The 26763-nt window shown below is 40.1% G+C and overlaps 1 protein-coding gene and 1 long non-coding RNA gene across 2 annotated transcripts in view; one reads left to right on the forward strand and one right to left on the reverse strand.

Moving 5' to 3' along the window:
- The window catches only part of LOC133539890 (uncharacterized), a 79504-nt gene extending 72777 nt beyond the window's left edge, over positions 1-6727 (reverse strand). The window contains exon 1 of the long non-coding RNA XR_009803509.1: positions 6445-6727. This is a non-coding gene — a long non-coding RNA (uncharacterized LOC133539890). The remainder of the gene's footprint in view (positions 1-6444) is intronic.
- The window catches only part of ash1l (ash1 (absent, small, or homeotic)-like (Drosophila)), a 92288-nt gene extending 69214 nt beyond the window's left edge, over positions 1-23074 (forward strand). The window contains exons 15-27 of the mRNA XM_061882182.1: positions 4252-4319; positions 4997-5163; positions 5312-5464; positions 9373-9427; positions 9617-9749; positions 13436-13702; positions 14782-14868; positions 14971-15061; positions 15151-15289; positions 15450-15622; positions 15702-15868; positions 17092-17524; positions 20974-23074. Of these exons, the coding sequence (XP_061738166.1) occupies positions 4252-4319; positions 4997-5163; positions 5312-5464; positions 9373-9427; positions 9617-9749; positions 13436-13702; positions 14782-14868; positions 14971-15061; positions 15151-15289; positions 15450-15622; positions 15702-15868; positions 17092-17524; positions 20974-21065 (2025 nt within the window). The 3' untranslated portion in view covers positions 21066-23074. The remainder of the gene's footprint in view (positions 1-4251; positions 4320-4996; positions 5164-5311; positions 5465-9372; positions 9428-9616; positions 9750-13435; positions 13703-14781; positions 14869-14970; positions 15062-15150; positions 15290-15449; positions 15623-15701; positions 15869-17091; positions 17525-20973) is intronic.
- The last annotated feature ends 3689 nt before the right edge of the window (positions 23075-26763 follow it).

Genomic DNA, 26763 nt, shown 5'->3' on the forward strand with positions numbered 1-26763 from the left:
GAGCAAAATCAGACGGCTCTGGGGGCCCAAACTTTGCCACTCTTTGGTTTCTGTACCCATGTAGTACTTAACTGTTACATCTTGTTATTGTTCATGAAAAAGCTGAGCTTGTCTCATACATGACTCCTTTATTTTAGTTGTCTCCAGTTCAACACACGAGCTAACTTGACAAACATTAGCAACTCACAAGATGTAGACACCTCACGTAACCTATGGTGGCCTAGGATGGACAACCAAGGCAATTCTCACAACAAACCAAAACTCTGTGTTCTCTGACATTCCCACAGTAAATGAGTAAGAGTTCCTCCTGCTGCCAACAGGGTATCCGCGGATCCTTAAAAAGTCTTAAAAGGTCTTAAATTCATGTATCTAAAATTAAGGCCTTAAAAAGTATTAAATGTATTAGAAATTTCTAAAATGGTCTTAAATTCAGTACTCAATGGTCTTAATTTGTCGGGCCAGTTTTTTTTTTTTTTTTTTCGGGGCACGTTTTTGAGTAAAAGTTACGGCACGTCTTTGAGTAAAAGTGAGTGATTTCAGCTCACTCATTTTTTCTTCAAGAGATACAAAGAAAAAATGAGTGAGCTGAAAAAAATAGAGGCAGAACTCGTGAATTAGAACAGCCAGCTGAAGCTCAACTGAGGCTCATTTGAGTGTGTGTCCAGTGATTTGTTGTTGTTACAATACTGTTTTGCACTATTATTGACCAAATGTAATTTATTTTTAACCTCACCTCAGTTATTATGTTTTTACTGGTGTTGGTGTTGGTTTGTTTGTTTTGGATGTCAAAGTTTTTGGATCTCTCAAGATTTTTGATAAGCTGTTTGGCAGCGTGGTGCTTATCAGTTTGTTTATTAACAAACATACAAAAAGTAAACTTGACTGATTTTCATTGAGGTTGTAGTACAGTGGGATCCCCAACCCATCCATCCATCCATCCATTTTCTACCGCTTATTCCCTTTTGGGGTCGCGGGGGGCGCTGGCGCCTATCTCAGCTACAATCGGGCGGAAGGCGGGGTACACCCTGGACAAGTCGCTACTTCATCGCAGGGCCAACACAGATAGACAGACAACATTCACACTCACATTCACACACTAGGGCCAATTTAGTGTTGCCAATCAACCTATCCCCGGGTCCATGTCTTTGGAGGTGGGAGGAAGCCGGAGTACCCGGAGGGATCCCACGCATTCACGGGGAGAACATGCAAACTCCACACAGAAAGATCCCGAGCCTGGATTTGAACCCAGGACTGCAGGACCTTCGTATTGTGAGGCAGACGCACTAACCCCTCTGCCACCGTGAAGCCCGGATCCCCAACCATCGCTTATATTTATAGATTTTTTATTATTTTTTTCGGTCGTAAATTTCATTCAAGGTGGCATTAAAAAGGTCTTAAAAAGTCTTAAATTTGACTTGCTGAAACCGGCAGATACCCTGTGCCTAAGTCTTTATACACAACTTGCTATCTATTGTTCCCATTTTAAACAACTAGGAGGGTGTAAAATACAATCTATTCAAGATGTTTATTTGACTAATGGTAGCCTATTTTAATCCAGCTTATTGGCATTTTCCTGAATATCACTCCATGACATGTACCAACGTCCGTTGTGTCCTGAGCAAGACACTTCACCCTTGCTCCTGATGGGTGCTGGTTAGCGCCTTGCATGGCAGCTCCCTCCATCAGTGTGTGAATGTGTGTGTGAATGGGTAAATGTGGAAATAGCGTCAAAGCGCTTTGAGTACCTTGAAGGTAGAAAAGCGCTATACAAGTACAACCCATTTATTTATTTATTTATTTATTTCTAAAATGTTTAAATCAGTCATCTATTTCCAAACACATACATCATTTGCATTCCTAGTATAATGTTAATTTATTACTCTATAAAACTTTTAAATATTAAAAAAATATATATCATGATTAATAAATATATTCTCCAGTTTGTGGCTATTATAAGGCATATTTTGAGAGGATATGCATTTTTACAGCATGACTTTAAAGTGATACATTTAAACTAATGACTTATGGGTGTATTATATTCATCAACTAATTTAGAATTGGCTGTTTATTTAGAGGCCTTAAAGGGGAACTGCACGTGTGGGGTATTTTGCTTATCATTCACAATCATTATGAAAGACATGACGACCAAAATGACCACATTATAGGGTCTTTGGCGCTATTTGTTAGCATCAAGAAAATATTCTTAATAGTATTAATAAACTAGATGAATACATCTCTTGGAGGCTCAACAACATACAGAAATAATCTTGATACCACTAGCAAACATTGCTGAACAGGGACACCTATAGCTAAATAATGAGACAAAATATGAACTTGACAGCATAAAAACAACTGCAGACATGAATTGTAGATTAGACTACTATTTTGTAGCAGGAAATCAACTGCAAATAAACGTCTCCTTTTTCTCATTAGCGTGACGATCACAGCAGCACGGCATTGATTGTTAATGCCATTCAAACACGTTACTTTCTGTGTCCAACATTGTTTTTCACGGATTAAGGCCCAATTTGTGGACCCCTCAGATGGAAATACAATCTTTTCTTCTTTAAATTATTGTCATTGTCAAAGGATGAATGTTTTTTATCTTTCAAAACATATTTTTCATAAGTCTATGAATCCACTCCATCCCATTTTAAATATTTTTAAATTTTTTTTAATATTTGCCTCTAAACATTTGAAAATACACCCAAATCTCCATTGATGCAGGTAAATAAACAGTAACGTGGAACTCAAAACCACCACTTCAAACCTGGAAGTGCCTCTCGGTCACGTGATTGCAAACCAGAAATAGAGAGCATGTCTCGCCAGAACACCAGCAAGAAATGTTGGCACTTGATGGAAAAGTATCTCCAGACTTTATTTAGTACGAAGGTTAACTGTTAGTCCTGTTGGTACATCTCCATGGATACAAGCAGAGCAGCGTGTTGTGCAAACGTACAAGGTTGTAGGATTGACTTTGATATTAGTGTACACTTACCATTGCATCTTTGCACCAATTGTCCACTTGATGTCACTGTTGGCTCACCTTTTGCCCTCCCTTTTTTTTTTTAACACCTGTAATGCTTTGAGCAAAGACAAGCAAATAAATAATGGAAATAATTCAATGTATATACTCTGGTGATTAACTTGTGTAATGACTGTATTATGCTGATAGTATATATGTGTACCATGAATTGGATTGTGCTGAAAATTTTAATTTCCTCTCGGGGATGAATAAAGTATGTCTGATTCTGGTTTACGTGGACGCCGACTTAAACAAGTTGAAAAACGTATTCGGGTGTTACCATTTAGTGGTCAGATTGTAGCTAAGATAGGCACCAAAAATGGATGGATGGATTGTACGGAATATGTATTGTACTGTACAATCTACTAATAAAAGTTTCAATCAATCAAATCAATTAAAGCTTTTCCCCACCAATAAGGGAATATTGCGCATTAACTTGTTTTAAATGCGCCACAGGTGTTTTCAAATGAGAAATTAGGTGACGACACAATGAAAAAAAGGTAATAGTTAACTTTATGAATCATAATTTATGATTGATTTTGACAATTGTATGGCTTGTAGGCAGGCTAAATACTCTGGACTTTTGAGTTTCAGGTGAAATGGCCAGTGTGAAGTGAAGTGAATTATATTTACATAGCGCTTTTTCTCTAGTGACTCAAAGCACTTTACATAGTGAAACCCAATATCTAAGTTACATTTAAACCAGTGTGGGTGGCACTGGGAGCAGGTGGGTAAAGTGTCTTGCCCAAGGACACAACGGCAGTGACTAGGATGGCGGAAGTGGGAATCGAACCTGCAACCCTCAAGTTGCTGACACAGCCCCTCTACCAACCGAGCTAAACCGCCTGTGTGCCTTGACCTTATTAGAGTTGGGAGAGGTGGGTGGCTGGAGCATAGCCCAGCCGCACTCTGGACAAATCGCCACCTCATCGCAGGGCCAAGATAGATAAACATCCATTCACAATCACATTGACACACTCCTAAGAGTTAATAAAAGGTTAAGGTTCTGTTCTATAGTAAGGCTGTAGTGAGGTCATTTTTAATGTCGGTTACACATTTATTTATCTGTAATAGTCTGTGGCTCACAGGTTGTATATAGCACATATTAATTTCTGTTGAAATGCTAAATGTATTTTTTAGATGATCAGCAAGCAGCCTTGTTTGAATAATTAAATGAAAATGACACAAATACGTTTTTCTTGATTTTCACTTTTTTTGATTTTCAGGAGGAGGAATCAAGTGACAGCAACAAGTTTTACCCTCACCTAATGAAACCCATGTCAAACAGAGAACGGTACTTGCACACACACAATGCCCAGTGTTGCAGATGCACGACAACGTTGTTTTTTTAAATTAGGCATTAAGTATGTCATACAATATTGTTGCCAATATTGGTACACTTGCTCACTTAATGTCAAATGTATAAAGATTTTCCTGTACGTTATTTTAAAAATACAGTTTATACTTGCAAAACGGAGTCTCTTTTTAGCCTTATACAATTAACAGCTTCAATAACTGACAGTTATAGATATAAATATAGATATACATCTTATATATATATATATATGTACGCACACACACACAAAGTATATGTATACGTTAGGTTAGGCTTTGAAACAGGCTTGTAGGGATGAAATAGCCTCTGTGCTTTTTCCTGACCTTCAGGGGAGTTTGAAGAGCAGGGAAACCTTTGAAATAGGCTTCTAGGGATGAAATAGCCTCTGTGTTTTTTCCTGACCTAACGTATTTTCCGCTGTATCCCGGTATTGAGCACTGTGTAACGGATAAACCACAGTAACCTCGACTATATATATGTTTATATATATAACTAAGTTGTACAGGATTGTATAATGTCTTACTTGTTTTACAATGCTTTTTTAGGATAAAAACTAAGAAGTGCAAGTTTTAACTTACATACATACCTAAAGAAAGAAAATGTAATTGTCTTCTACACTTCCCCTCAATCATTAGGAACTTTGTGCTCAAGCATCGAGTGTTCCTCCTTAGAAACTGGGAAAAAATGAGGGACAAACAGGAGTCGCTCAAACGAGAGGGTGAGCGAGAGAGAGACTCTAGCAGCCTGTCCATCTATACCCGCTGGGGAGGAGTCATCCGTGATGACGGCAACATTAAGTCAGGTAAACGTGCAAAGAATTGTTAAAAACATGTATAAATATATTTTTACTTTTCTATTTCATATGTGACTTTCATTGTATGTAATTGTGAGATAACCATAAAGCTCCCAGAACTTGGCAAACTCCTTAACATTTATGTCGTGTTTTTCAGATGTTTTCCTAACACAATTTTCAGCCCTGCAGACAGCACGGTCAGTGCGCACGCGGAGGCTTGCTGCTGCTGAAGAAAACACAGAAGTCACACGCACTGCTCGACTTGCACACATCTTCAAAGAGATTTCTGACATGATTACCAGCTACAAAGGTGAGTAACTTTGTTTGAAATATTTTGAATAATATTGTTTGAAGAAGCTAGTTGTTGACAGCATATTCATAGAAAGTTGAGTAGAAAGCAAGAGTCTGAAAGGGAAAGTTTCACTAGCAAAGGTCTCCCGTCCAAAGGCAAAACCCAGTAACTAAATTTTGGTCAAAACTGAGCTGATAATAATTTTGGAGTTCCTAGGTGATATGTTTTAAATTAGTGTATGCGATATTGTAATTTGTTTCCGTAAGTAAACTGTTACGCGCATGGCAGGACCTAGCAACTACCACATAACCGCAAATATACAACAGAAAAACCTAGTATCTCAAGGGACCAATCGAAACTTCTTTGTCAGTCGCCTTATTGTCTTTAATGAGACATTTGCACGAATGGGGGCCGACGGTCAACCTGATTATGTGATATTATGGCACGAGGGGATATTTGGAAGATTGGCCCAGGACGTTGCAAGCACCTTCATTAAATGTATTGTTCTTGATTCTTCCCCTTGCATACTCTTTTGGGCAGATAACCGTGGAGGTCAAAATAAAAACTGGACGCTGTACACGGCTCTTGCCCAATGTGCAAACGCAGAATGGGGCCCACCCGAGATTGTGATAAAATATCTGGAGAAAGGGCACACTTTCATGAGAGCAGATTCAATCCATGCCTCAATCGGCAAGAAAATGGAAGCTCAAAAAAACATCTATACGTTTGATGACTTTGTAGATCTTTGTAAGACAGCATCAAGATAGATTGGTTTTCCTTTGTTTTCTCAAAATCAGCTAGAAGTGAGTTACTAGGTTTTGCCTTCGGACGGGATAGGTGGTAACCGCACCTTTTTAGGTACTGTCAAACAAAATCCATTGAAAAATTTGGAAAGGGAGCCATTACACACAGACCAATCCTAGACATGGGTTACAAATGTCACACTACTCATTTCAAGCCACTCCTTAACCAGAAACAACGCCAGATAAGTGTCTTACCTGGACTGTGGAGAAAAATAACTAGACTATGCACATAGTCCCCGGTAGTCTGGAGGAAGAGGGACAGAATCCACATTGCTTGAATTTATTGTGAAGTTTCCACAGTCGGCCATGATTTGGGCTGCCACGTCATCTGCTGGTTTTAGTCCGGTATGTTTTCTGAAGTCCACAGTCAACGTAGCCATCACCAAGGAAATTTTAGAGCACTTCTTGTTTTATTCTGCTTCTGGAAATGCTGAATACATTTGCCATCAGGAATTGGCACCAGCCTACACTGCCAAAGATAACGAAAGCTGGTTCAACTACTATTTTTTTACTCTGCTTGATTGCCCAGCAAACTTGCCTAACCTGCTAAAGGAGGCCCAACAAAGTATTGAGTGAAAAGCTTTTTCAAGATGATCGATTCTTTGATGCATCTCGATTGGTACTTGGACGATTAGAAATATGTTATCTATGTACGTGAAGTAATACAGACTGTTCTGAAATGCAGATTTAGAACGGAACAACACCAATAGAGGAACCAAAGAGAAGCCTTGCTAACCGCTAAGCTAGAATGCAAAGTAGTGAAATAACAAAATTAAAAAGGCTTTGTACTTTACACTTCAACAAAAGTCTAACTGGAACCACGTTACAGTAGAGAGTAACCAGGTAACAGGGTTAACATGAATTGATTAACGTGGACCCAGACTTAAACAAGTTGAAAAACTTATTCGGGTGTTACCATTTAGTGGTCAATTGTACGGAATATGTACTGTACTGTGCAATCTACTAATAAAAGTATCAATCAATACGTTGAATAAAAACTTGGAAAAGTCATGGAATTTTAAAATGCAATATCAAGGCCCTGTAAAAGTTATGGAAAAATATTTTTGGGAAGATTTGGAAAAGTCATGGAAATATATGTTAAGTTTCATTAATACAAAGAAAATAAATGTATTGTAAGGAAATGTATATTGTTAATTATGGACCGTCATATTTTGGTGGCATGAAAAATGTACTCGGTCTAGTCTGTGTGGGCATGTGGTATGCAAGCGCCTATGAAATGCAAGGTATGCCCACTAGCTAGTTCCGTCTGCTAGTGAAGTGACAATGCGGACGTGCAGCTTCAACAATACATGGCTTTTTAAGAGTAAATACAAATTGTGATGGTCGAAAAAACTGAACCAGGACGGGCTAAATGCAAACTGCTATAAAACATTTGCCACTTTGAATATGGGCAAATGGACAAAAAGCACAAAACTGTAGCCACAGTTGCTAGCGCAAATACCCATGGATTAATTCATGGACGCTGATGCTGTGAGGACACCTAGCAACGCTACTACAGTTTTCACAGCAACAAAGCAGACAACTTTTGACGTATCTGCAAAATATTAAGGGCCTGATCTATTAAGATCCATATACTAAACGATAAACAGTGTGCGCAAAATATAAAATTGAGTGTACGAATATTGGGCGTATGTGATCTACTAAGACTTCAAGTGCAATTGAAAGGTGGTGTAGACTGCCTCCTTATTTAAATTAGGTTTTTGCATGTACTATGTGGCTCTAACCATGAATACACATTTACTGCACATCCATATAATCATGCTTCTACCTGTGGTGTTTTGCAATGTTTTAAAAACAAGCAGCAGATATGTACCGATTTTTATGGGCATTTTCAATGCAGTCCTGCAGGGCAACTACAATGGAAACCATTTTTTTAGTGCTGAAGTTGCGCTCACGGGAGAGGCTAGCATTAACTGCGAATGTGAAGAAGAATATCCAAGAAAATGCAATAAGTTTCTCCTCATTTAGGAGATGTTATTAATACATCTTCTATATGAAAAACAAATGTCATACAAAAAAAGAAAAACACTAATAATTTGACCCATTTAATGCGCCCTATAATCCGATGCGTATTTTGTATGAAAATAGACCTGACTAGACCCACTCATCGGCAGTGCGCCTTATAATCCGGTCCGCCCTATGGTCCGTTAAATACAGTATGTGTTCTGCTCTTGCAACACAAAATCAGAATCCAATTTATTGGTCAGGTAGGTTTAAAACACAATACATTTGAATTGGTAGACTGCTCTATATACATAAACAATAAATATCCATCCATCCATTTTCTACCGCTTATTCCCTTTTGGGGTCGCGGGGGGCGCTGGCGCCTATCTCAGCTACAATCGGGCGGAAGGCGGGGTACACCCTGGACAAGTCGCCACCTCATCGCAGGGCCAACACAGATAGACAACATTCACACTCACATTCACACACTAGGGCCAATTTTAGTGTTGCCAATCAACCTATCCCCAGGTGCATGTCTTTGGAAGTGGGAGGAAGCCGGAGTACCCGGAGGGAACCCACGCATTCACGGGGAGAACATGCAAACTCCACACAGAAAGATCCCGAGCCTGGATTTGAACCCAGGACTGCAGGAACTTCGTATTGTGAGGCAGACGCACTAACCCCTCTGCCACCGTGAAGCCCAAAAAAAAATAATAATAAAAAATATTAACAATTATTAACAATTAAATAAAATACAAACAAGTACTTTAATATCCAATTTGTGCAAGGCTACTAAGATGATAGTGCAGCGGTGAATAGAGAAAAAGGATGATAAAGTGAACACGATGTAGCACATTCACAGTGACATTAGTTAGCGAGACATGTCACGGTAATGTAAACTAGAAAAAAGAGGAAAACACTAAATGTGCGAAAGCATAGACATGAATAAGTCCAACATTTGGAAGGGAGTTGCAATTTTTAAGAAGAATGGTAAATTTGCTAAAGCTGTTGAAATATGCAAAGCCTGTAAAACAGCATTGAAGTACAGCAGTGGCACAACTCTTTTCAACATGGAGAAAGCTGCAATTAGAAGCTGCTCTAAAAGCACAACAAGCATGTTTTTTAATTGATGTGTTTCTTGTTTTCTTTGGACCCCAGATTCATCAGGCCAAACACTTGCTGCTCCACTAGTGAACCTCCCATCACGAAAAAGGTAAGAGCGTAAACACAAAGTGCCTTGAATATACACAAATGTAGCAAGTTTTACCTACCATGTAGAATGTCACTTGAGAATGTCGCTTCTTGTAAAAGCGATGTGATTTTCACATGAAATACTTGGAACCTTCTTAACGGAGACTGAAGAAACATACATGTTTGAGTTGTTATTTTTGTGCACCATTAGGAACACACACTACTATGAGAAGGTGTCAGACCCTCTGGACCTGAGCACCATTGAGAAGCAAATCCTCACAGGCCATTACAAGACTGTTGAGGCATTCGACACTGACATGCTCAAAGTTTTCCGCAATGCTGAGGTAGGCAAGTGTTCTGTTATGTGCTCCAGTGAATATGACCAGAGTACGTGAGAGGCTTTGGACTTGTCTTTCCTTGAAATGTTCTAGATTAGTATCAAAAACAAAAACATTTTCTATTTGTTGTCCTTTTTTCTCTTACTTAAGCTGCCAATAGATAACACGTTATTCATTATATTGGGCATCTTGAATCTTGCATTAGCCTAATGTGCTATTAATCTATACTTTACCATCCATCCATCCATCATCTTCCGCTTATCCGAGGTCAGCAGCTTAAGCAGGGAAGCCCAGACTTCCCTCTCCTCAGCCACTTCGTCCAGCTCTTCCCGGGGGATCCCGAGGCGTTCCCAGGCCAGCCGGGAGACATAGTCTTCCCAACGTGTCCTGGGTCTTCCCCGTGGCCTCCTACCGGTTGGACGTGCCCTAAACACCTCCCTAGGGAGGCGTTCGGGTGGCATCCTGACCAGATGCCCAAACCACCTTATCTGGCTCCTCTCGATGTGGAGGAGCAGCGGCTTTACTTTGAGTTCCTCCCGGATGACAGAGCTTCTCACCCTATCTCTAAGGGAGAGCCCCGCCACCCGGCGGAGGAAACCCATTTCGGCCGTTTGTACCCGTGATCTTATCCTTTCGGTCATGACCCAAAGCTCATGACCATAGGTGAGGATGGGAACGTAGATCGACCGGTAAATTGAGAGTATGCGGATCGATACAACGTCCGCATACTTTATACTTTACTTGTACAGCTAAAGGATCGAATTCGGTTCACTTGCAACTTTTTTTTAAAGCAAAACATAACAAGAACACCATTGGCTAGTTTGAGTTACCATTTATGGTTTAACGGAACACATTTGTGTTAAAACGGTCTATAATTTTCACAGTTACTAAGGTTGTTTAGTAAAAAATTTTATTGGCCCAGAATTATGATCTGCTGCCGGGATCATATTATGTTTTGGTTTTGGTTTTGAGTTTTTTTCTGTTAGTGTTTGACTTCCTTAGTTCCTGGTTTGTTCTGTTTCCATAGTAACATATTATTTTCACCTGCCGCGGTTTCCAGACGCACACCTGCTTTTGTTAATCACCGCCTGTATTTAAGCCTGCTTTTTCCGTTGATTCAACCTCGCTCTCTAGTTTGTGTTACACGCAGTTTGTGTTATACGCAACAAGTGACGACTTTGTTTCTGTACCTATACTTGCTAGCTTCCGCGCTAAGCTTCTGTTCCCCTAGCTCCCATGCTAGTAGTTTTTGTTTTGCCTTTTGTGCCTAGTGCAAGTTTTTCTGTTTCATAGTCTGTTTTAAGTTTTAATAAATCAGTATTTCTTACCTTTACGCTGTGTCCGAGCCCAACTGCATTTTGAGAGCACGCACCCGCATCACGATGCCGGTAAATCGTCACAAGAATGGTGTAAACAGCGATCCTCACCTGGTCTCGCCAGCCCGTACGCGCAGGGAGCGCTTGCACACATACACAAGCTGTCTTAAGAGAAGCAACAAACAATTTGCAGTCCTGTTGTTATGATACATTCAATAACAGGTAACACTAACTATCCAAATCATTATTATTAGCTAATAACACCAAAAGCTAATGTGTTGCGTACACACGTAGTTACATCATTATATGGTAGAAGCCGAATAAGGGTGCGATATTCTGTCTAAAATACATTGTAAAGTTAGCGTCCTCAAGACATCTGTGTAAGTGTTGCATACAGCCCCTTTAAGAATTGCTGGTTATCTCAGTTTACAAGTCCAATGATAATTACCAAATCGTAACTGGATGGTCCAAATAATACACACAAGTGTGTCGAGAGGATGACCTTTATTTGCCAGTCAGGAAAATTATTATTGAGATAAAACAAAATGAAACAAATGGATGGATTACAACTAGATGGTAGTGATGAGTAGACAGTAAGAAAGCAAAAGTCACATGTTTCAATTTTGAGCATTTTATGGTTATTTTTTTATGGGCAGAGGGGTTAGTGCGTCTGCCTCACAATACAAAGGTCCTGAGTAGTCCTGGGATCAATCCCAGGCTCGGGATCTTTCTGTGTGGAGTTTGCATGTTCTCCCCGTGAATGCGTGGGTTCCCTCCGGGTACTCCGTCTTCCTCCCACTTCCAAAGACATGCACCTGGGGATAGGTTGATTGGCAACACTAAATTGGCCCTAGTGTGTGAATGTGAGTGTGAATGTTGTCTGTCTATCTGTGTTGGCCCTGCGATGAGGTGGCGACTTGTCCAGGGTGTACCCCGCCTTCCGCCCGATTGTAGCTGAGATAGGCACCAGCGCCCCCCGCGACCCTAAAGGGAATAAGGGGTAGAAAATGGATGGATGGTTATTTACCTTTTACAACCTCATGGTTTTAGGGTTTTTTCAGATTTCTCCCATTAGTTTTAAAATATATTCAGTGTTGTATTCATGGCAGATGGACTAAAGTCAAGGTAAAGCCATTGGCAGTTATTTAAAACAAAAGTTCACAAAATTATTGAACGTTTTGACTATTGGGTACAGTAACTGCGTTTTCTATACGTCCTCGACCACAGGAACTGACTAGCCTTGTGGGGTCTGTTTAGGGAGTTTGTACAGTCAGAAGTTTACATGCACTCATCATAGGCAGGAATGTCTTATTAGGAGCCCTTCATTAATTATTTTAAATCTTCTTTTGGCCTCTTGGAAAGAGGCACACATTGTTCCTTATTTAGTCTCTTCATGTAGCTCATAGTAGGGCTGGGCGATATATCGATATAAACAATATACCGCAGGTTTTTCTCTGTGCGATATAGAAAATGACTATATCGTAACTCTGTGCGATATAGAAAATGACTATATCGTAATATTCGATTATATGTTCTCACACAGTTGCTTTTAGCTGCGGGTATTACATTACTGGCGTTTCTCACTCCTTCTCGTCTCTGCTTCTCACAGGGACGTAAAACAAGCCTGCATTCTTACATATGTCACATACTGTCGCGCGTCTAGTGTCATACACTCTCGCCAAGCAGAGAGGTAGCAACATGGCTAACGTTAGCTGAGGCAGGTCGTGCAAGCAGAGCGCAGCGGAGCGCAGGGGAGCGCAGCGGAGCGGAGCGGAGATTGTGACATTACAAGAGAGAGAAGGTCCGAAACTGGTCACAAATGGAGGAAGAACAATAAATGACCAAAATAAAGAGCAGGGGATCCATCATCTGGCGGTGGGTTGGCTTCAAGTGGGAAGATATTCGGCAGACAACAGCAATATGCAAAGTATGCAGCAGAAGTGTTACTACAAAAAAGTAGCAACACTATTAATTTTTTCTTTAATTTAAAAAGTCACCTGTGAGAGAATGAAGAGTATTTAATAAATACACTTTTGGTCAATTGACTTAGTTGTGATTTCCCTCTCTGCATGAAAGTTTAAAAGTAGCATATATTAATGCAGTATGAAGAAGAATGTTTTAATGTAGACACATATAATCATCATAATACTGTGATTATCTGCATCAAGTGTTCATTCAAGGCCAAGGCAAAATATCGTAATATATATCGTATATCGCAATATAGCATAAAAATATTGCGATATTAATAAAAGCCAATATCGCCCAGCTGTAGCTCGTAGTATACAATTGTCAGGCAGGATGCCTATCACGTCTAACATAAATTCCAGTGAATGTCTTTTTTTTTACGCAGTAAAACTGTCTTGTTTCCCACAACAGAAATACTACGGCAGGAAGTCATCAATAGGCAGGGATGTGTGCCGGCTGCGGAAAGCTTACTACAGTGCACGCAATGAAGCTGCAGTGCAGATCGATGAGATTGTGGGCGAGACCGCCAGCGAGGCTGACAGCTCTGACTCACTTGAACGGGACCATGGCCACCACAACGGACCGGGCAGATCCCATGACAAGGATGATGACATCATTCGGTGCATCTGTGAAATGTACAAGGATGAAGGCCTGATGATCCAATGTGAAAAGTGTATGGTAAGGAACAAATTTAAAAACTGGGGGGAAGAAAATCAGTAAACTGATGCAATACAAACATTGGAAAGTAGATTTTCCAAATCGTTGTATGATGATGCAACCTGCTGAGTCTCGTTTATGTCGACCGTTTGTCAAGTCCTGGTCCAAAAGTGCTTGCTTTCAATGACGTCTAATTTTACAGCCCAATGAATATTTTTCAATTTAATATTGTGCGACTTCTTACTCCTTTTTATTTTATTGTCTTTTCACAGGAACACAAGTGGGATAAGCTCCCAGTGAACTTGCAGTTTAAGTTCACTTTCACTTGCAATTTATTTCTTATTTTAAAATTGTACTTTTGAGAATACAGTCCAAAATTGTTTATGGTGTAGGGAAAAAGCAAAGTACATTTATACATAATACGTAATGGATAGACAGATATTACTTTATTGATTCCTTCAGGAGGGTTCCCTCAGGAAAATTCAAATTCCAGCAGCAGTGTACAGAATTGAGATTGAATTACAAAGTAAAAAGTAAATAATGGGGGTATAAATGTAAATAAAATAGGAAATATAACGATAAGAAAAAAAAAAAAAAAGCAACAATAAGAATGAAAATATAACAGTAAAAATTAGAACATAACAAGAGAAACTAGGCCGTATGTTATGAAAATGTATTGCACTGTTTTTTGTCCCACCTTATTTCAGTATTGTCATTGTTTTGCATCTTCTGTCATCTTAGTACCTCTCCTCCCCCCAAGAGAGGAGTTGAACAGTCTGATAGCGTGTGGGACAAAGGAGTTTTTTAGTCTATTAGTCCTGCACTGGGGATGAAGCAGTCTAGCACTGAACAGGCTCCTCTGGCTACTGATAATGGTATGCAGAGGGTGACGGCATCATTCACGATGCCGTTACCAGTGAGTCCATTTTTTTACGATCGTAGAGCTGACCCGCCTAATCAGTTTCTCCACTCTGGAGCTGTCCTCCTTAGATGTACTGCCCCCCCCCAGCACACTAAGATGTAAAACAGATATCACATTATATCAGTAATATCAGTGTTATGTTTTTCATAAGCATAATGGAAAACACTTTCTGTTCTAGGTGTGGCAGCACTTTGACTGCATGCGTTTGGAGGCAGAGGTGGAACACTACCTGTGTGAGCAATGTGATCCGAGGCCAGTGGACAGAGTATGTCTGTGAGAGGATGCCAGAATATAATGCTGGGTCCAAGTCAGGTTTCTTAAAAGCCGGATATTTAAATGATTCATTCTCTTTGTTTTTATGTGGCAGGAAGTCCCCATGCTGCCCCAACCCAGCTATGCTCAGGCTGGCTCTATCTATTACATCTGCCTTCTAAGAGATGACCTGCTTTTACACCAAGGTATTGATTGCATCAGCCACGTTTGCATGTAACAGATAGTGATATGTTTTTCAAAGTTGTTCGAGAAAGTAACCTTTCTGTGTTTGCAGGGGATTGTGTGTACCTGATGAGAGACAGCAGGCGTACTCCTGAGGGTCAGCCTGTCAGACAGTCGTACCGCCTCCTGCCTCACATCAACCGAGACAAACTTGACATTTTCCGCATCGAGAAACTCTGGAAGAATGAAAAGTAATGTCATCCATCTACTCAACATGATTAATTGTTCTAATTGCCATTTAGGATTTTTTTTTAAATACCATTCTATTTGGAACAAATGTGTTCATCATGTGCACTTTAAAATGTACAATGTTAATAAAGTTTGACTTTTCTTTGTGTCCACCAAAACAAGGGGTGAGCGGTTTGCCTTTGGCCACCACTACTTCCGCCCTCATGAAACACACCATTCCCCATCCCGGCGGTTCTACCAGAACGAGTTATTTCGCATGCCACTCTACGAGATCATCCCTCTCGATGCAGTAGTGGTCCCCTGCTGCGTTCTCGATCTCTACACGTACTGCAAAGGTAAGAAAACTTTTTTTGTTTTTCACTTGTTTCTATTGCTTTCCTGTCTTCACTAATTCATTTAAACTTCCACCTTAAGGTCGACCAAAGGGTGTGAAAGAGCCGGACGTTTATATCTGCGATTATCGCTTGGACAAGTCAGCTCACCTTTTCTACAAGATCCATCGTAACCGCTACCCAGTGTGCACCAAGCCATACGCCTTCAACCACTTCCCCAAACGGCTGACACCCAAGAGAGACTTTTCTGTAAGACAAAATGATACACTCTCAAAACTTTTGCCAGGAGCGATCTGTTTGCTTTATTGTTTTCTAACAGAGTTTGCCCTACAGAAAGGAGCAGCAGACTAAGAGCCTGATTTACGTGTACTAAACCACTTGCAAACCTAATAGCACACGCAAAACTGATCTACTAGATAGATGGATTGTACTTTACTGATTCCTTCAGAAGAGTTCCTTCAGGAAAATTAAAACTAAACTTGTGCAAAGTGGATTCTGCCTGTTAAGTGCGCAGAATAAGGCGTTGGTGCTAGCGGGGTGTATAATATAGCCAAGAGTTATGGATGCATTGGAATTCTGGGTAATTCTTATGTTGCATTTATAATGTGTTACAGAGCCAATGTTCTCCAGAAATGTGTTTGGTGTGGGTTCACAGAGTGTGGCGCATATTAGTAAGAGTGTTAAAGACAAGTTGTTTTATATCACAACCATCAGTGTGATCTGTATGGCTGTGGAACAAGACCCCTGGTTTACACATAGTAAAAGCAGAAAAAAACTCCTCTGCCATTTTGGAAATGACGACAGGGGAAGCGTCACTCGTGGCGTCACGACTTTGACCCGGCGGTAAAAGTAAGCATGCGCTAATAAATTTGGGGAGCGAGTTTGACCCGGCAGTAATTCAAAGCAGGCGCGCATCACATGCCCGGTGGCTATTCAAGGAAATACGATATATGTTACATTGCATATGAAACAATTGTATTGATAACACAGATAACTGTTGCTATTATTCATTATCAATAGTGCTATTTATTTTGGTATTTTTATTGCTCCCTTTGTAGTGCAATAATGTTAATTGTCATTTGTGTGTTATTAATATTTACCTCAATAACTTCTTCTTTGCTATCACTTTTTGTATCGTATTTGTACATATCCTATTTGCTGATGCTTTTGTTGTCTCTGTTTTATCCCCTGCAATTTGCCCCTCTGTTTTCCTTTTTTTCCTCAAACATTTATATAAATCCATTTAACAAAGTCAAATACAAATAAGGCACCAAGAGAAGTATCCCACACTTCTCTTTTGTAAAGTCAATCTGTACAGCAAATGTGGGCATCTACATCAATTATATGACTTGCTTGAGTGAGCTGGACAAGACAAAAAAGGAAAAAACAAACAAAATTAAGTCAAATTGTTAGGCATGTACTGAAGCTTGAAATGTTGATAAATGACCTTTGTCTTAATTGTCTTTCTGCAGCCTCACTATGTGCCCAACAACTACAAGAGAAATGGCGGCCGGTCGGCATGGAAAAGTGAGAGATCCAAAGGTTCTGAAGGCTGTGAGGACGACGGCTCTTCGTGCGAGAGGGGGGAGGACTTCCTGCCTCAGGCAGAGGACAGGAGACTGGAAGAGGACATGGATGGGGCTCCGGATGATACTGAACAATTACCGGGCAAACCTCAGAGAGCTGAAGGGGACGGAGACGAGGAGGAAAGGGAAGGGACTGAGGCTGAGGAGCGAAAGGAGCTGGAGGAGAGCTCTGCAGAGAGGATAGAGGAGATGATTGAGCAGCCAACCTCCTCAGCCTGCTCGCCACTTCACCACCCTGCACTGGGAAGGAGGGAGGCCCAAAAGGAACGTCTCAACAAGATTCTGTTGGACCTGCTGCACAGAACACCCAGCAAGAATGGTGAGGGAGCATACACAAAGCAGGGTGGTGGGTCAGCAGACGATTGAGCGTTTTTTTCTTCAGTTCGTAGTTGTTAAAACACTTTCCGAATGATAAAGACTTCCCACTAGAATGGCTTTAAGAGTAAAACGGTAGCTCTTGCATTTTTCTTACACAGAAGATACAGGTACTGGTGACTCTCAATCCCAAAAACTACCGGTAATTCTAACAGAAGGAAGGCGGGACATTAGTCATTATTCTCTTTTATATTCATTATTGTGCTTCTTAGTAATGTTTGTCTAATCTATAATATCTAATCATGTCTCATTAATTCTATTTTTCAACCTGCCACTTGTTGTTGCATTGTACAAACTGCAATTGTCTCCCTGGAATTTTACAACCTGTTTCTTTCTCATTCTGCTGCAAGCTTCCTAAAAAACTAAATGTAGATTGTTGTTTGTTTTTTTTCACAGTTTTTAAAGACACTATTTATTTGATTATTTTTCTGCCAAAATGCTTGCCACACTTGCACTATAATATCCCGTTGCTACTCTGATAAACCGCATTAATTACTAATGGTTTGATCCCACCTTTAAAAATTAATCAGTAGTGTATTAGCATCTTAACATATCTACAATAGCGCATTCATTGAAGTGGTGGTTAGAATTGGAATTATAAAATCAAAGATATTTTAATCCATGGAAACAAAAAAGTACATCTATAAAAACACACCCTATAAATGTAGCCAATTACGCCGTGGAATGTTTTAAAGCTCTTTGACAGTTGCTGAAAGGAACTAACCTAGCGAAGCTTCTGCAACTACTCATTAACTACTTTTCGTCAGTGTAATGTGTCTGCAGGAATTATTGAAGACAGCTTTGCAGACAAAGTATCTAAGATCAGCTAATGTTGTACTGTATTTTTTGGACTATAAGCCCACTAAATTTTAGCATGTATTAGCCGCACCAGACTAAAAGCCCCAGATATATACCATTGCGTTGTGAAATGAGGCATTTACATAGAAAGGTGTTTAAACTATACCGGGACGGTATAGCTCGGTTTGGTAGAGTGGTCGTGCCAGCAACTTGAGGGTTCCAGGTTCAATCCCCGCTTCGACCATCCTAGTCCCTGCCGTTGTGTCCTTGGGCAAGACACTTTACCCACCTGCTCCCAGTGCCACCCACACTGGTTTAAATGTAACTTAGATATTGGGTTTCACTATGTAAAGCGCTTTGAGTCACTAGAGAAAAGCGCTATATAAATATAATTCACTTCACTTCATTTACATAACTTAGTTGTTTCCAAACGGTGCCTCTGTAACACGGCAGTAAAATGGCTGATCAAACAAAGCAGAAAAGTAATTATGTCATTATTCATCCTTTATGAGATGAATAATAAATCTCTTTTTTTAGTAAGATTCAAGATGTCTCATAATACTTCTTCCTTGTACTTTGTAAACACTTGGAGTTTGAACCGTTTCCTAAAGTTATGTTAAAGTACCAATGATTGTCACACACACACTAGGTGTGGTGAAATTTGTCTTCTGCATTTGGCCCATCTCCTTGTTCACCCCCTGGGAGGTGAGGGGAGCAGTGGGCAGCAGCGGTGGCAGCGCCCGGGAATCATTTTTTGTGATTTATCCCTCAATTCCAACACTTGATGCAGAGTGCCAAGCAGGGAGGCAATGGGTCCCATTTTTATAGTCTTTTGTATGACTCGGCCGGGGTTTGAACTCACAACCTACCGATCTCAGGACGGACACTAACCACTAGGCCACTGAGTAGGTTCTAAAGTGGATCATTTCCGTACATTGTTTGATTTCTTTGCTTAACCCATTCCATAATTTAGCCGTTAGATATGACAAATCCATAGTTTAGCTGCACCTTTGTATAAGTTGCGGGGTTCAAAGCTTGGAAAAAATGTAGCGGTTTATACTCTGGAAAATACAGTATTTTGGGGAAAACTACGGCAAAATTCATTGTAGCGGATTTCTTTGCTTAATCGATTCCATAATTTAGCCGTTAGCTATGACAAATCCATAGTTTAGCCGCACCTTTGTATAAACCGCGGGGTTCAAAGCTTGGGAAAAATTTACCGCTTTTTACCCTGTAAAATACTGTATTTGGGGATAACAAAAGCAAAACTAATTTCTTAAAGACTAACCACCCTGCTCAGAATGACTTTTTAACACCAGACCTCATCACTCAGCAGAATATTATTGGACATATACTCTGGTATAGTCCTTAGAAAAATGCCATGAAACCTTTTTTAAGCACCTTAAAGGCCTACTGAAATGAGATTTTCTTATTTAAACGGGGATAGCAGGTCCATTCTATGTGTCATACTTGATCATTTCCCGATATTGCCATATTTTTGCTGAAAGGATTTAGTCGATAACATCCACGATAAAGTTCGCAACTTTCGGTGCTAAGAGAAAAAGCCCTGCCTCTACCGGAAGTCGCAGACGATGACGTCACATGTTGATGGCTCCTCACATCTTCACATTGTTTTTAATGGGAGCCTCCAACAAAAACAGCTATTCGGACCGAGAAAACGACAATTTCCCCATTAATTTGAGCGAGGATGAAAGATTTGTGTTTGAGGATATTGATAGCGATGGACTAGAAAAAAAAAAAGTTTAAAAAAAAAATGTGATTGCATTGTGACGGATTCAGATGTTTTTAGACACATTTACTAGGATAATTCTGGGAAATCCCTTATCTTTCTATTGTGTTGCTAGTGTTTTAGTGAGTTTAACAGTACCTGATAGTCGGAGGGGTGTGTTGACGCGCAGTGTCTCAGGGAAGTCGACGGCAGCTTTATGGGCGGCACAAGCTCAGCTGATCTCCAGTAAGAAGCGACTTTTTACCACAATTTTCTCACCGAAACCTGCTGCTTGACATTCGGTTGGGATCCATGTTCGCTGTGATCCATAGTAAAGTTTCACCTCTGTGAATTTTAAATAAGGAATCACCGTGTGTTTGTGTGGCTAAAGGCTAAAGCTTCCCAACTCCATCTTTCTACTTTGACTTGTCCAATATTAATTGAACAAATTGCAAAGGATTCAGCAACACAGATCTCCAAAATACTGTGTAATTATGCGGTTAAAGCAGACTACTTTTAGCTGTGTGTGTGCGCGGCGCTCATATTTCCTAAAAGCCCGTGACGTCACGCGTACACGTCATCATTACGCAACGTTTTCAAGCAGAAACTCCCGGGAAATTTAAAATTGCAATTTAGTAAACTAAAAAGGCCGTATTGGCATGTGTTGCAATGTTAATATTTCATCATTGATGTATAAACTATCAGACTGCGTGGTGGGTAGTAGTGGGTTTCAGTAGGCCTTTAAGGATTAAAATAGACCTTTTTAAAAAAAACAACTAAAAAAAACAGACGTTTCTTTGCCCTTACCTGTCAGTTATTTCTGTCAAAGCTCTTAAGCGCCCACTTTTTTTGTGTTCTTCCAACAGCCGTAGATGTCACTTATCTCCTGGAGGAGGGTGCAGGGCGGCGCCTACGGCGACGGACACTAGGATTTGGTGATTTTGTTGGCAGAAAGTAACATTTCTCCCTTGCTGGCAAACTGACTGCCTTGTAAGCAAGAAAGGAAATGAGCCTAGTTGGCTGTCCGGGCCTTCCAGACCATAATGCATCTTTCGGACCTCCTTCTATTTTACCTCTTCCAAGACTTTACTTTTTTAGCTGGTTGGGGGGGGGGCAAGGGGTTTGGATTTAATGGACTATTTTAAAGGCTTGCTTACCTTGGTCATCATAAAGATGGATATGGGAGGATTAGCTCACACACTGATAGATGCAATAACAGAAATGAGACGTGGTACGAGTGGAGACCACTGAGAAAGAAACTGAGGCTTTAGTGAGTCAGTGCAGATGGGGATGCTGAAGAATTGCTCCCCCTGGAGGCACTTTGCTGCAATTAAGAATGCGTCCAATGAGGGATGAGATTTGCTGGTACTTACAGAGAAGATGCAAGTTGAGCGGTCTGCTCAGATGCTGCTCTTGAGAAAGAGGGTGGGGTGAACTGCACTTTTGCTACCATGGATACTGAAGCTACCGTGCTACGTATCTGCAACAAAAACACACTAAAGTACTGGATGACGTATTGTCCTTTCCCTTCTATACTGTAGTCAGCCTACCCCCGTGTCTTCAAGGTAAGACCGGATGTGTGTTTTTGTCAAAGCGTCTTGTTAAGAATTTGATTTTCCATTTTGTTTTTTTCTCCACCTCGTAGACAAGGTCAGCTTTTCAACTGATGTGATTCACCAGCTTAACTCAATCAGGTGGGATGGACACCGGCTTGAACTGTAATGCCTTACTCAGCCGTGCTGTCCAACTTCCTGTTTTTACACTTAGTGTTTCTGTAGTCTACCAGATTTCATGAAGATTTCCTTTTTCCTGTTTTTTAAAGAAAAAAAAAGAACTAAAAAAAAACAAGGGCTTAATGGCAATTAACGATTTAAAAAAAAATAAACTATAGGAAACAATGCTTAACAAGAAATGTGTTGTGATGGTAATATTTTCTTATATTTTGTGAGACAAGTGTATCCTGTATATTGGGAGGGGAATGGATTGTTTTTGTCTCTATGTATTTGTTGCCATGGAGAATGTTTAAAAAAAATAAGTGATATCTGGCAAGACCTCCCCCCTTCAAATGCCTCTGCTCAAAAGGGACAAACTGCAGTGTCCTAATATTGTAAACTGACCAATAATCCATTCAAAGGTTTAGCTGTACAGTGCCAAGTTATGTATATAGACACATACACACACACTGAGGGGTTTCTCCAAAAGCAATATCTTGCATTTTTTTGTTTTGTTTATTATTGTACTGTACAGGACGATGCCCTAAATGTATTGCAGTTATTCTAATAATGCTAATATTATGATTTATTTGTATTGCTATAATGAAGACACTTAAACTGGGAGGATTTTTTTTTTAATGTCTTGAAAATTTCACCATAATCTGTTCCCGAGCATAGAAACACAAGTTTGTTGCCTCTAAATGAAATTCATGAACGTGAAGAATGTCAAAAGGACGGCATTGGGACACGGCAGTGACACAGCAACACCTTTGCCACAGATTATTGTTAATAATACCGCTTTTATAAAAGGAGAAAATGCACTCCTTTTTGCTGCAAAGTGTTGAACACTAAAAAAACAAGCCAACATGAAAATGTTATATTTTTGAGCAGTGACAGAAACAAAGGTGAAACGGTGGAAACCATGAACATGGTCCTGTTGTTTTTATTTTATCTTTCAAATAGGAAATGGTTGTTTTGTGATAGTGGTCATTGTATAATGCTTGTACTTGTATTTGTGTTTTTTTTTTTTAATGTGATTTGTTTCATTCTTTTTAGACAATCACAAAATAAGATGCAAGCATTGTAAATGGCATATTGGCATTTTGTGATGTGTACAGTTTGTCCAAAAAAAAAAACCTCCCACTCGTTATTAAAAGTTTGTAATTATGATTCTTAAGTCATGGGAAAAAATGCTGTTGGTTTTTACGTTTTGTTTTATATTTGTTTTTGTTTTTTAATAAAAAGCACTACATTATTGTGAGTTATTCTTTTTTGTTCTCTTAATATGTGATGTATACATTCCTTTAATGCAGTACTATGCATTTGGACATTTTAATGTGGCAGTTGGAGGTTAATTTTGAATAGGCAGTCGTGGTCAAAAGTTTACATACACTTGTAAAGAACATAATTTCATGGCTGTCTTGAGTTTCCAATCATTTCTACAACTCTTATTTTTTTTTTGTGATAGAGTGATTGGAGCACATGTTTTTTTTTGGCACAAAAAACATTCATGAAGTTTGGTTATTTTATGAATTTATTATGGGTCTACTGAAAATGTGACCAAATCTACTGCAATGTTAATATTTGGTTACATGTCCCTTGGCAAGTTTCACTGCAAAAAGGCGCTTTTGGTAGCCATCCACAAGCTTCTGGTTGAATTTTTGACCACTCCTCTTGACAAAATTGGTGCATTTCAGCTAAATGTGTTGGTTTTCTGACATGGACTTGTTTCTTCAGCATTGTCCACACGTCTTTCCTCCAGGAGGTCTAATATTTGTCAATGTGATGTCGGATGAAACAAAAATTGAGCTGTTTGGCCACAATACCCGGCAATATGTTTGGAGGAAAAAAGGTGAGGCCTTTAATCCCAGGAACACCATGGCTACCGTCAAGCATGGTGGTGGTAGTATTATGCTCTGGGCCTGTTTTGCTGCCAATGGAACTGGTGCTTTACAGAGAGTAAACGGGACAATGAAAAAGGAAGATTACCTCCAAATTCTTCAGGACAACCTAAAATCATCAGCCCGGAGGTTAGGACTTGGGCGCCCCAAACAATGACCCCAAACACACGTCAAAAGTGGTAAAGGAATGGCCTTCCCAAAGTCCTGACTTAAACATGTGGACAATGCTTAAGAAACAAGTCCATGTCAGAAAGCCAACAAATTTAGCAGAACTGCACCAATTTTGTCAAGAGTGGTCCAAAAATACTACAACAAACTTTCCAGAAGCTTGTGGTTGGCTACCAAAAGCGCCTTATTGAAGCGAAACTTGCCAAGGGACATGTAGATGGTAAAAGGGTTACACTTGTACAGCGCTTTTCTACCTTCAAGGTACTCAAAGCGCTTTGGCACTATTTCCACATTCACCCATTCACACACTGAAGGTGGGAGCTGCCATGCAAGGCGCTAACCAGGACCCATCAGGAGCAAGGGTGAAGTGTATTGCTCAAGGACACAATGGACATGACTAGGTTGGTGGATGGTGGGGATCGAACCCTCAGGTTTAACACGGCCACTCTCCTAACCGTACCATGCCATCCACATGTAACCAAATATTAACATTGCTGTTTGTATACTTTTGACCCAGCAGATTTGGTCACATTTTCAGTAGACCCATAATAAATTCATAAAAGAACCAAACTTCATGAATGTTTTTTTTGTGTGACTAACAAGTATGTGTTCCAATCACTCTATCACAAAAAAAAAGAGTTGTAGAAATCATTGGAAAATCAAGACAGCCATGACATTATGTTCTTTAAAAGTGTATGTAAACTTTTGATCCTGACTGTAAATTGTGCAAATATGTGGATTATTGACCCAAGATTAAGTGATTTTTAACTAATGGCTATTATAGTTTATTTGTTATAGACATAAGAGGCAAGTCTATTTTGTGTTTGAAAACATTTTAAATTACAATAGCCTACTGTTTGTTTTTAATTGATAGTGTCAGATTCATGTTTTTTTTTAATTGTAAGTGTAGACTTGCAGTGTATAAATACACTTCCCCACGCCAGGATGAGTTTCTACATACGCTATTTGAATTTTAAGATTTCGGATTAGGAATTTAAAGTACACTAATTCATAATGAAAAATTATATTTTCCAAAATAAATTTAAGAAAATATATTTCTGGCATATGTTCGGTCCGGGGGCTTCACGGTGGCACAGGGGTTAGTGCGTCTGCCTCACAATACGAAAGTCCTGAGTAGAATAAGATAGGATAGGTCTTTGTTGTCATTGCACAAGTACAACAAAACTTTGTTTTCAGCACAAACCAGTTCAAGATTAGACAAACAAACAGTGTACAGCAGGGGTGCCCATTACGTCGATCGCGAGCTACCAGTCGACCGCGGGGGGTGTGTCAGTCGATCTCAAGCCAGGCTTTTAAAAAAAATAGACCTAAAAATTAGTGATCATCAATCTTCACCAAGACGTCACTTAAATGACATTCACGGTACCGGAGGGTCTTGTGAGATGACGCTGGCTGCTGCAAGATCATTATTATGAAAATATGACCGAGAGGAAGGCGAGAAACACTTTTTATTTCAACAGACTCTCGCGCCGTACATTCCGTCAAAACTCTAAAGGCCGACTGCACATTTCCTATCTTCACAATAAAAGCCCTGCTTCATGCTGCCTGCGCTAACTAAATACAGAGTCTCGGAAAACTGGCGTGCACAAGCGATCCCTCAGAAAGCTGGCGTGCACATCACTTGTGCACGCCAGCTTTCCGAGACTAGAGAAGGGAGTTCAAGGTCATGGTGGTAGGTCGCAGCTCTCAGGCGCTGACCATCCATTCATCACCCCTAAGGGATTTGCAATCTGGGGTTCAATCCCGGGCTCGGGATCTTTCTGTGTGGAGTTTGCATGTTCTCCCCGTGAATGCGTGGGTTCCCTCCGGGTACTCTGACTTCCTCCCACCTCCAAAGACATGCACCTGGGGATAGGTTGATTGGCAACACTAAATGGTCCCTACTCTGTGAATGTGAGTGTGAATGTTGTCTGTCTATCTGTGTTGGCCCTGCGATGAGGTAGCGACTTGTCCAGGGTGTACCCCGCCTTCCGCCCGATTGTAGCTGAGATAGGCACCTGCGCCCCCCAAACCACAAAGGGGAATAAGCGGTAGAAAATGGATGGATGGATGGATGGATTAGGAATTTAAAGTATACTAATACTAATACTAATACTAATTTTACTTTGGAGAATACTATTTTTCATTATGAATTAATTTGTAATGAAAAATTCTATTTTCCAAAATAAAATTAAGAAAATATATTTCTGGCATATGTTCGGTCCGTGTTCGCGTGTTTGTTTATAGTTTGTAATAGAAAAAATATTTAAGTTTTTTGGTTTAATAATAAAAAAGGGAATTAATAAAAAAAAAAAAGGGGAATTAATAATTTATGTATTATTGTGTTTCAAAATCGAAAACGGGAATTAGGTTCCATCCTTCCATTTTCTACCACTTATTCCCTTTGGAGTGACAGGGGGCGCTGGTGCCTATCTCAGCTACAATCGGGCGGAAGGCGGTTTACACCCTGGACAAGTCGCTACCTCATCACAGGGCCAACACAGATAGACAGACAACATTCACACTCACATTCACACACTAGGGACCATTTAGTGTTGCCAATCAACCTATCCCCAGGTGCATGTCTTTGGAGGTGGGAGGAAGCCGGAGTACCCGGAGGGAACCCATGCATTTACGGGGAGAACCCGAGCCCGGGATTGAACCCCAGACTACTCAAGACCTCCGTATTGGGAGGCAGACGCACTAACCCCTTTTCCACCGTGAAGCCCGGGAATTACCGTATTTCCTTGAATTGCCGCAGGGGCGCTAATTAATTTAAAACCTCTTCTTACTCCTGCGCTTACTAAAGGCATGCGGTAAAAGTAAGCATGCGCTAATTATTTTAAAACCTCTTCTCACTCCGGCACTTACCAAA

The sequence above is a fragment of the Nerophis ophidion genome, linkage group LG21, assembly GCF_033978795.1.
Source record: "Nerophis ophidion isolate RoL-2023_Sa linkage group LG21, RoL_Noph_v1.0, whole genome shotgun sequence".
Classification (NCBI taxonomy): domain Eukaryota; kingdom Metazoa; phylum Chordata; class Actinopteri; order Syngnathiformes; family Syngnathidae; genus Nerophis; species Nerophis ophidion.